This window comes from Syngnathus leptorhynchus, chromosome 1 (genome assembly GCF_054491065.1).
Source record: "Syngnathus leptorhynchus isolate UIUO chromosome 1, UIUO_Slep, whole genome shotgun sequence".
NCBI lineage: Eukaryota > Metazoa > Chordata > Actinopteri > Syngnathiformes > Syngnathidae > Syngnathus > Syngnathus leptorhynchus.
In genome coordinates, this window is record NC_141195.1 from 15,764,012 (window position 1) to 15,775,595 (window position 11,584).

Below are 11,584 nucleotides of genomic sequence, written 5' to 3' on the forward strand. Positions count from 1 at the left end.
GCTGGAGTGGTCAAATAATTCCTGTTGGCAACTTCTCTAAAATGGATGGATGGATGGATGGATGGATGGATGGATGGATGGATGGATGGATGGATGGATGGATGGATGGATGGATGGATGAAACAAACTAAAAAGTGTATGTTGTGTTGAAACTTGACTATATTGAAACTATTGTAGTTTCTGCAAGTATTTATCGATTCTACAGTAAAAATGCAGTAGATTATGAACATTTACTAGCGTGTCGGCTCCTAAATTTTAAATTATGACCTACTCTGCTCCTAGTAATAATAAATGGTAGTCTGGAGCCCTAGTGGGGGTACAAGTTCCTTTGGTGCAATTCTAACACATTTTGTCAGGATCTTGACCAGGGGCCTCGCGCATTGAGGAGGGCTTTGAGCCACCATGGATCAAGCATCAGTGTGTGTGTGTGTGGGGGGGGGGGGGGGGGGGGGGGGTGACATGGACTCTCGCAGCAGGGAGTATCGGAGACATGTCAGGACCAGGAGACAGAGGCCTCTTGACAGCTGGAGCCCATGGACACATATACACACACACTCACGCACACACTCACGCACACACACACACACACACACACACACACACACATTTATACACTCTGAGAGCCGAGGGCAACCTGTCCGTCATCTCCAACACAGTCAATTTTCTCTCATGCATGTTAGATTTGCGCAGATTTTGTCCTTCCTGCACTGCATGCAGTGTGACTTTTGTGTCCATCACAGTGAGGGTGTGCACGGTGGCTGCAGGCCACGACCAGTCATTGAGCCTGCTCTTATAATTGTAATCACCACTTTAGGCACAGCAATAGTCTGCACACATACTGGCATGCAGCATCTTCTCCTCTTGGCTTGACAGGAAGAGCAATGGATGGCAGGTGTGGTGGTCAGCAGGACTAATAGGGGGACTGAGATCTCACAAATGAGCAATATGTAGGAGTTTGTATCGGCACTAAAGTCAAGTCTATTTTTCTTCTCTTTTTTGGGGGGCCAAATACAGTGGTGCCATGGAACGAGCGTGACCAGACATTTTGCTTTGACTTGAGCTACATAGCACTCTCAAGCAACAGTTAGACAGAGAGGGAAATTATTGGAAAAAAAAAGCTTCATGTTGTCTTTTGCCACTCTCAGCTGAAGTTTCCAGTCAAACTTCACTTAAATCAACACGAAGAGCATGTTGTGTGTTTATACCACAAAACGTTGCCTTAAAGGCTAAATTAATGTTAACACATCGTGGGAAATGCCATAGGCACAGGATAATTAACAGCATCTATGTTGCAGTGTTATAAGTCTCTAGGCAGCGGATATTTGAACTCAAATGCTGTGGAAACACATGTCGAGATATGTATATAGAGATACCACAATGCTCACTCTTTACTAAACGTCACCCTCTGTGAAAAGTGACGAATATTACAGTTATATTGAAAAGCTGAGACTGACTGTCATATTAGTGGTGCATCCTTATAATTGGCATGATATATATATATATCTATATATATATATCACATATATATGTGTGTGTGTGTGTGTGTGTGTGTGTGTGTGTGTGTGTGTGTGTGTGTGTGTGTGTGTGTGTGTGTGTGTGTGTGTGTGTGTGTGTGTGTGTGTGTGTGTGTGTGTGTGTGTGTGTGTGTGTGTGTGTGTGTGTGTGTGTGTGTGTGCTGATGATGCCATTTCCAATCATCATACAAATTTTTAATGTGGTCACAGAACAAATTCAATTTATATTTCAAGGCAAAGGCATGTAGCTACAGCTGTTTTTCATGCCTCAAAGAAAAAGTACGTCGGGGAAAGCAAAGAGAAATAAATGTATTCCTTGTTTATATTTAAGCAAAAAAAAATCATTTGTTTCCTTTTGTTGCCTTGGAGCCAGATGAAACTTACTAATATTTCCAATTTACAAAAAGTATCCCAATCCATCATCCCAAAAACCCACACTAATATTAAACATTGTACACCTGCGCACAAATAAATAAATAAATAAATAAATAAATAAATAAATAAATAAATAAATAAGCATGTCCCTATAATAGGAAACAATACATTCGAATAAATTAAGAGCATCCATCATGAGTTTATTGTATCACTTGTCATCTCATTCACAAAAAAGGCAAATGTGCACCAACATGTCATGTTTTCCCTTTTTTTTTTTTTTTTTATCAAACACACGCATCTTTTCCTCCTCAAGACCCAGGGGATGCTGGAAGCGCCTGGGGGGGGCACAACAGCATGCGCGTGCACGAGGAGAGAGAGAGAGAGAGAGAGAGAGAGAGAGAGAGAGAGAGAGAGAGGCGTTAGACAAGACCTCTCCAATATATTCCAGCCCCTCCGTCCGTGAAGTGCGCCTTTATTAGACGGGGGTCGCTTGGATCTTATCTCATACCGGGAGAGCTATAGGAAGTGTTAATATGCACATCAAGTGACTTCCCATCCCGAAGGCTCTTTATCTCAATCATCATCATCATCATCATCACCTTCCTGCACGGCGATGGAGAAGTAGCCCGCGATCCGCTTCTTTTGTCTCTTCGTCATCACATGTGGAGGAGCGAACCTTCTGACGAACCCCAAAAGGTGGCGGGCACTATCACTTGTATAGCTATAATTCCTCTCCAAACATTTCACCAGCGCGCGTTCCCAAGCGTGCAAGTTGGAAAAGAAAAAGTTGGCATTGAAGTTGCATGTGCAACACCGAGCTGGAATATGACTTCAAGTTGAGCATCCTTTGAGGATATTTGCGAGAGAGGGAAAATAAATCTGACATCTGTATCAAGGTGAGTCTCGAATTTTGATATCGCACAAATATGACTTATTTGCTTGAAATGTTTCCATCAGGATAATCAGCAATAGTTGATATTTCAATATGTTTAATTTCTGACAAATTTATTCTGAATGATTTATTTTTGCATTATCGCTAAAAAAAAAAATATTTTGGCAAGATTCAGCCAAACAGTTGCCGGTATCGCTCTGACAGATGGCCGAGTCTTATTATGTTAATTCGCCAATAAACAGACATGCATAATGGAGTTTAGAATTTCAAAAATAATAGCTTTTTTATTTTTCATTTTTTTCAAAACGAACCAAAATAAACATCTGAACAGTGGGGGACACAGTTCGAGACTCTCTTGCTTTTAAATAGAGGACATTCACTATTTATAATTTAAATGTCATCATGCGTTAAAAATAGACTGCTTTTTGTTTAGTTTCAAATAGATAAATGTCACTTTTGAAAAATAGTTGACCAAGTTTGAACACATTTGTTGCACTTGATTAAAATGTGATTAAAATTTCCACCGTTCTCGAAATTGACTTATGTGAAACCGATTTAATTGAAGTCAATTCAGATTTTTTCACTGCATGGTTACATGTGAAATAAATAATAATAGAAGAACAGGAAAAGAAGTGCTAAATATTTCTACACCCCCCACCCCCCCACCCCTCACCCTTAGTGTAGGAACTTCCGTTCAAAAGGATATTAAAGATGATGCTCAGTCCGGACCAAGCCGAGGCGGATCTGTCATGGACTCAATCTGACCCGGAGACACTGCTGAGCGGCCTCAAGTCGGCTGGATGCTCGTCCGAGGAGCTCGCGGAGGGCGACGAACGGGCCAACAAGTGCCGGGCGGATCAGCCTCTAAGCCGCGAGGAGAAGCGGCGACGGCGGCGGGCCACCGCCAAGTACCGCTCGGCCCACGCCACCAGGGAGAGGATCCGGGTGGAGGCGTTCAACGTGGCCTTCGCCGAGCTCCGCAAACTGCTGCCTACGTTGCCACCGGACAAGAAACTGTCCAAAATTGAGATCCTCAGACTTGCTATCTGCTATATCTCCTATCTCAACCACGTCCTGGACGTTTGAAAAAAAAAAAAAGAAAACATGACACGTTTGGCCTTTGAGATTTTATTGAACAGTGTTTTTCTTTCCCCCCCCCCCCCCCTTTAATTTTCAAATGTTCCCCTTTGCTCCTTGTAGTGTTAAGCGGGTCAACAATGATTTGCAAACATTTGCATGAATAGGACACTCTGTGACGTCATGGAGCGAGGATCCTGAAGCGTATGCATATAAGTCCCATTTTAATTGAGTCCCAAATTTCTAATGTGGGTAAATCGGAAACTAGAAAGATGTCTTATGAATTCTAGGTTTCCACGGGGGAAGAAGGAGAAAATGCGTAAGTGCCACTTAAGACGTATAAAACGGTGACCTTAAATTGTTATTTTATGAAGTGTACGGAATTATTTGTTTAATTGTGTTGCTATTTAAGACTACACTTATTTATGTTTACCTCGGGCTTGTGTGTATATTGATTTTGCTTCGATATCTTAGATTGTGGAGTTCAACTTGGAAAGTGGTGGTCCTCTTTAAAATTGCACTTTCTGTTTGTTTATTTATTTAACGTGAGTCTGATGTCTATGTTTTTATTATTATTATTATGATGCTCATCATTTGATGTCGATTGTCTATCAATAGCAACGATAAGCACTTCAAGATGGAGCACTTTGGCTCTATAAATTATTTATTTCCTTATAGTTAAGAAGGTTAGAAATGGACCGCTCATAACTTTCATTGAAAAACAATTATGGTAAACGGCTCCCATCACCGAGGGATTGATATAATTCAACCTCTATTTTTTGCTGTGACCAAAAAAAAAAAAAACCCAACAACAAATAATTTACACTGAATTTATTATGTTCAATACTTTGATGTTATTGGGGTTTGCGGGGTATTTGTTTTATTGTCTCTGCTTTGTATTTGTAAATTAATGATGTGGTTTTTCTAGTGAAGAGAAAAAAAACATATCCTCTATCCAAAGATTTTTTTGTCTCTTCAGGGTTGTGTAGACTACTTGTTGCTTATATGCACATCTTTTGTAGTAGAGCTATTGTGTGACTGCTGGTTTCTAAAAGACAAACTTTTCATATTTTCCGGTGTTTATTTTCAATTAAAAACGGAGATATTTGAAAGCATATGTTGTTTGTATTTTTATCTTCCTATGATTGTAACACATTTCAAAACGGGGCCTTAAGAATGGCTGGGTATATCGTCATAAAAAGTATATTTATTACATATTATGGTAAGCAATTGTAACATTATACTTAGTTTGACTGACTGCACTTTAAAGTTGGATTTTTTAAAAAAACTTTCATATGATTCATGATTCAATTATAATGTAGGCTACAAAACACAAAACAATGCACTTAAATGTTTGATAACAAACATTTCTAAAGTATAAGCCGATATGCAGTACTTAAAATTTCAATACCACTAAATTCTACTCAAGTGTTCCGTCCCAAAAAATGTTTAGGCTATCGTAACATTCTGCAGAGTTTAAACATTCAATTGAGTGATTCTTTCACAAACCACTAGAGGGAGTCCATATACAACTCATTGTACTCGTACCACATTGTGAGAAGCATTGGATGACTTCACGCTTCTGAATGTGGATGTGTGGAAAGCGTCAAACGTGCACGTGGCAAGCGCGCTGCACGCACACACACACACACACACACACACACACACACACACACACACACACACACACACACACACACACACACACACACACACACACACAAACACACACAGTGTCAGTGGTCAGCAGCTAAGACAGTAGTAGTAGGCTCCTTCGCGTGCGCTCCTGGCTGAAAGGCTCGCTCCCTCCCCAGAGAGGGGGCAGGTGTTACTCCAGACGAGCCAAGACAACCAAATTACTGGCCGTCTGGCACCTCCCGTGGGAAAGCCGGGAGGGCGGGATGCGATGGGAGACATGGAAATTTATGAGCCAGCTCACCACAGAGATGTACAATATGACCAAATGGTTTGAGCAAAAATACACAAATATTTATATTCATTTGTGATAGAGGTCTGTCTGTCTGTCTGTCTGTCTGTCCGTGTGTCCGCCCGTCCGTCTGTATGTTCGCCCGTATGTACGTCCCCGTTCCAATCTTAAAATGTTTGCTGTTCGGTTAATGGAGCCTTGACTTACGTATTGAGTTGGCTTTGTGACCATGCTCATAAATCAAAGCACTCACATCTTAAATCGACTTTCCCCAGCAAAATGAATAGAAAAGACATTAATCTGTTCCGATACCATTTTCTTATGAAGTGTACACAATTCTTCATCAGTGCCAAGGGAGCGGCACATGAAACCATGCCCTTCCTATTTTTTTTAATTTATTTATCAGAGGTGGGAAATCCAAATCCAGAAAGTAAAATCCCCGCCACAGTTTGGCTTTAGCCACAGGTGCTTCTTCTCAACCGGCAAGTAAATGAGCATTTTCCTGCCCGCTGAGCATCTGTGGTGAAAGCCAAATTGTCATATATGGACAAAATATGTGCATATGTGCAAAATACTCTAGATACTCAGGGGAGTGCAAAAGTAGGTGCAGTCATAAAAACACTTGTTAAACATAAAATAAAATAAATAATATGCATAAAAAGTAATAACAATTTAAAATACATTCATTTTAATGTATTTATATGAGAAAGGGTAAAATTAGCTTTACAGTCATAAAAAAGAAAATGTACAATAATTATTCAACATAAAATAAAATAGATAATTCATTAAAAGATTATATATAATGTCACTAATGTCACCCATGTGACACTACGATAGGCTATCCCTACTTTTGCACCCCCCAGTATTTCATTTTTTATAATAGATTTTTCACTGCATGTATAAACATTCTAACCCTAACCCAGCAACAAAGAAAAAGAAATAACTCCACATTATCATTTCTTTCCCTGGGCAAAGGGCTCTTTTTCAAAAACTGTTTATACCGTCCAAGGACAGAACGTAACAGCTGAACAAGGCAAACTCATTTTAACAAAAGAACACATTTACACAAAAATAAATTAACTTTAAATGTTAAAATGATTGAGGTACTACACCTGAACCTCGATTTTACTCGCTTTGATCCTACACAACTTTATTCGTAACGTGGTTTGGTCATGCACCGCCTGATATTGTCATCTGCGTATTGTTTCTCTCACAAACGAACCCCTTCGGCTGCATAAAAACATGCCTCTCTAAAATAACGAGACTTTCTCTACAACCCGCTCTCTGCATTCCCAAATTGTGAACCCCAAAGTCCGCATAAAATAGAGATTTAGGTGTATGTTTGTCCCGCATATTATTCAAAATCCGTGACAAGCTGTTTCGGCCAACTCACATATAGGACACAGACCCAGGGTAAGCACAACAAAGACACGCCTGCCGACTATTGGCATTTGGTGATATTACATCTAAAAACCGAAATCGACCTCTGCTTATTTACAATTCAACACTTGCAAATTCTCATATATGCAGATTTTTATGAGTACTATTTTCGGTCAGAATTTGTTGCTTATGCAGTTACAACATGCTTTTTCGCATCTATGACATTTTGTATTGTATGCCAAGTTAGACAATGTTTTTAATGTTAACTTTGACCGTAAAGATTTTTCAAGAATTGTTGACTATCTGCCAACCTGCTGCTTGTTAAATAAGTTCAGTCAATTCACTGCCACAGGTTCCATCAAAGGTGTTTTGGAATGGATTAGGTTCTACCGCTAAAGTTACTCTGTCACATGATTCAAACTTTACTCAATGAAATAGCTCAAGCGAAATAAAACATTGACAGATTGTGGTTTTCTATACAGAACTAAAACAAGCTGCGAACTTGTGGCATTGCTTGGACTTGTGCTTGATTCCAATGAAAGGCTGTGTCCATCTGTACACTTCCATTAAGGCACTGCAAGGCCATTTGTCCCCCGCCCCCTCATCTCAAAAGCTGTGCTAGCATCAGCTTCCTTCAATTTATTCCTTACCCCATAACCCCCCTCCTCTCACGCCCCATGCCCCACCCCTCCTTTCCTTCTCTCCATCCCCCAAACTGCTGAGGGCGCTGAACAGCCTGGCTGACAGTGTGGCTGCTGTTGCTGTGTGTGTGTGTGTGTGTGTGTGTGTGTGTGTGTGTGTGTGTGTGTGTGTGTGTGTGTGTGTGTGTGTGTGTGTGTGTGTGTGTGTGTGTGTGTGTGTGTGTGTGTGTGTGTGTGTGTGTGTGTGCGCGAGTTGAGAGAGAGAGAGAGACAAGAGAAAACGCGAGAGTCACATTTCACACACACTCACACACAGCACAGCGGGCTTATGTAATGGTTGAGGATGAGGAGCGACCATATGTCAGGAAGTGTGCAGTCCGCAATGCTGCATCTTCTTCTTCATCACTTGGGCGTGCTCAAGGTTCACTCCATGCCAGCATGCACGTGGCGTTCCACTCACACCCGTTTAATTCAGAGAAGTGGCACGCTTTTGTGCAAATTGGGCAGGGACAGTGTGACAACAAACAGCCATATGTTCACAACATTGGAGAGCTGTCATTTTTTTCCTCGCTGGCTTTTATACTCTGCTCCGCATGGATGTGTATTCATGTTCAAAGCGCACACGCAAACACCTGATGGAGGTGTGTGTTCAGTAAGACCCCCCCCCCCCTGTATAAAGAGGGCTTGAGCAGCATAGGTACAGAAAGTACAAAGCCTTGTCCATGTGTTGAAATGCAGCCCCCGGGATGGGCCGTATTATCCGGGCCTACTTCACCAGCCGGGTCCCGAGGCCCGAGCTGGCTCGTGGCCCTTTGTCTCCAAACAGATGGGAATGGGCGAAGAGAAGAAATGGAAAATCAGACAGCGAGAGTGTGTGTGTTTGGGGGGGGGGGGGGTAGGGGCGAGGGACGAGAAGGGGGTTGAGAAAGGGCCAGTCTGTTCTCATTAAGTGCTGTATTGAAGACCCCTCCCAACACATATACACACACAATGCGTCAGCAGCCGCGGATGGTTCCCTTCTCATTCAAACTCACGCTCGGACCATCTGTACTGAGGCTTGTCATAAAGTGTGTGTGCATACATTAGAGGCCTCGGAACCGCATAGCCCAATCTGGACACTTACAATCATGACATTTCCATTTGCCTAAGATCTTTCAAATCCAATTGTTGTCATTGCTTGTAACAAGGTGATGTCTTTCAGCATCCATTTTAGACCGTCAAAAATAATCAATAAATTATGATGTCACTTAACTACATATGGGGACCAGCGCACCAAGAAAACAAAGATATTATATCAATTACTCCTTCCTACTATAGCCAATTGAAAGCTCTGATATGATTTGACACATCATCATTAGTTTTAGCTCTTTTAAAAAGTTGTGCAGGTAAGCCAAAACAACCTCAGCTAAATATTTGTGATGTCTCAAATCAAGTTTACACATTGACATGAGTGGAAGAAATGCCATTAATGCCTTCCCAACCGTCCCCTTAAAAATAATGTGAAGAAAAAAAGCACTATAATGTTGTATTGTACTAAAACATAAATAAAGTTCATGCATCATGATTTACAGTTTTTTTTTAGTGGCTTTGGAACATTTCTCGAATCATTCTTGAAATTTGCGAAACAGTACAAATAGCAAAATATCATGGTTTGCTTGTGTCACAGAACATGGCAATGCCTTGAGAATGACAAATTATTATCATTATTATTATTATTATTATTATATAGTTCAATCTAATTGAAAAAAACCTGTACATGAAGTGATGTAGCAAAAACAGTGCTCACTCCAATACCACACAAATTCTCAAACATGTTACAAACAAGATCTCTTTTGATGAGCTATTTCAGAAAAATGGTTAATTGGTTGATCACATTTGCCGTTTGCTATAAAAAAAAAAGATTGTCCTGAGGAGAATCTTGAATAAAAATATCAAAAAATGTGCTTGATATATGACAACTTGTTCGTCCATGTTTTGCATCATTGTAAATAGTATCAATATGAATGTTTGTTGTGTTTTGTTGACATCTTATTTATTCTCAAGAGCATCCCAAACATATGTAGTCATTCATCAATGCAAAATTTATAATAAATATCTATTGCAACTTTTGGCAATGTACAAGCACCTTCATGCATGATGTTATAAAGTCATCTCTTCCCACTTTATCTTCATTTTTACACACTTTCATTTTCTCTTCCTATTTACCAAAAAGCCCAAACTCATAAACTGTGTGTCTTTGGGGAGGGATCCATCCATCTTCCGGACACCAAATTCAATTCATCGGGGAGTGTGGCGGGGGTTGAGGGGCACGGTACCTCGCCTCCTCAATCGGGGCCATCTGCACGCGTTTCCTACATTGAATAAACACGAGAAGTGGCAGCACGCGTTATGATCAGCACACGCACGCACGCCCGCGCGCACACGCAGTCACACATCGGAATTAACGCATGTATTTAGAAAAGGTACAGTATACAGTTTTTACACTTACTCAATGAGCTCTTAAAGGCAAAGTAGTGTTGCAAATATTGCAACACTCATTGCAAATATTTGAATGAAGACCAAAAACGGATTTTAAAGCAGTGGCTTTCGGACAAGTAATGAAAGGCAGAAATGTAGTTTTAAGCCTAAAAAAACTGGAATGATACAAAACGTGTAGGACACAAGTACGAAATATTATTTCTGAGGTAGAAGGAATTAAGGAGATAAGAAAAAAAATATTTTAGTGAAAAAATGGAGGAGGTGAGGATGCATGAAAAGGAAGGAAGGAAGGAAGGAAGGAAGGAAGGAAGGAAGGAAGGAAGGAAGGAAGGAAGGAAGGAAGGAAGGAAGGAAGGAAGGAAGGAAGGAAGGAAGGAAGGAAGGAAGGAAGGAAGGAAGGAAGGAATTTTCTGGCAAAAGGGAAGGTCTCTGAAAACGCGAAATCACAAGTCAGAACTAATGATTTGCAAGCAGCAAAATGATTACCGTTGTAACAGCCGATCCATACCACAGGATGGCGCCCTAATCTTACACAAAAAAAAGAGACGCCATCGCTGTCTAGTTCTTGCCAAACCAAGTACGTATCCCAGATGTTTCTTATCAAATCCACACACTCAGTAGGGAATGATTTGAATGTGGCTTATGTATCAATGTGAGTACAAACCCACATTTGTAATCTTGTAAAAGTGAGTGTAAAATGAGCAATATAATTTTTTACAATTATAGTTACATCACCCCCACCGCTGACAGAGTATTGGCTTTATTTGGTTCTCCGGGTGCATGGAGAGGGGTCATACTAAAGTCGTGACCTCTATTGTGTTTTGGGGGGCATCGGTTCTAAGGCTGTGGGGGGGGTGAAAGGAGGCCAAAATATTGATTTAATCGCTGCCACTACGTTGCTGGGGGCATTTGTTTATTCGCGTGTGTGCGTTTGAGGGTGCTTGTCTCGGAATTCTTTTGTCTCATATATATATATATATATATATCTCTCATATATATATATATATATATATATATATATATATCTCATATATATATATATATATATATATATATATGAAACATATGTCCTGAGGACATATATATATATATATAAAATCTTTTGTATATTTATATATATATATATATATATATATATATATATATATATATATATATATATATAAATATACAAAAGATTTATATATATATATATATATATATAAATTATTGGGATTCGTCGGGGTACATATTATATATTTGAGATTTAAAAAGTAGGGCGGAGGAGGCCAAAATATTGAAGTATTCGCAGCCACAGCCT

At 40.1% G+C, this 11,584-nt stretch overlaps 1 protein-coding gene across 1 annotated transcript; it reads left to right on the forward strand.

Annotated features, from left to right (window-relative positions):
• Nucleotides 1-3,492: 3,492 nt before the first annotated feature.
• nhlh2 (nescient helix loop helix 2) lies at nt 3,493-3,917 on the forward strand. Its single transcript, XM_085920634.1, has one exon. It carries the CDS (start codon nt 3,493-3,495, stop codon nt 3,865-3,867), a length of 375 nt encoding a protein of 124 aa, XP_085776760.1. The 3' UTR covers nt 3,868-3,917.
• Nucleotides 3,918-11,584: the final 7,667 nt, after the last annotated feature.

Bases quoted from the DNA above. Each gene is read 5' to 3' on its own strand.
- nhlh2 (XM_085920634.1), top strand. From the start codon at position 3,493: ATGATGCTCAGTCCGGACCAAGCCGAGGCGGATCTGTCATGGACTCAA.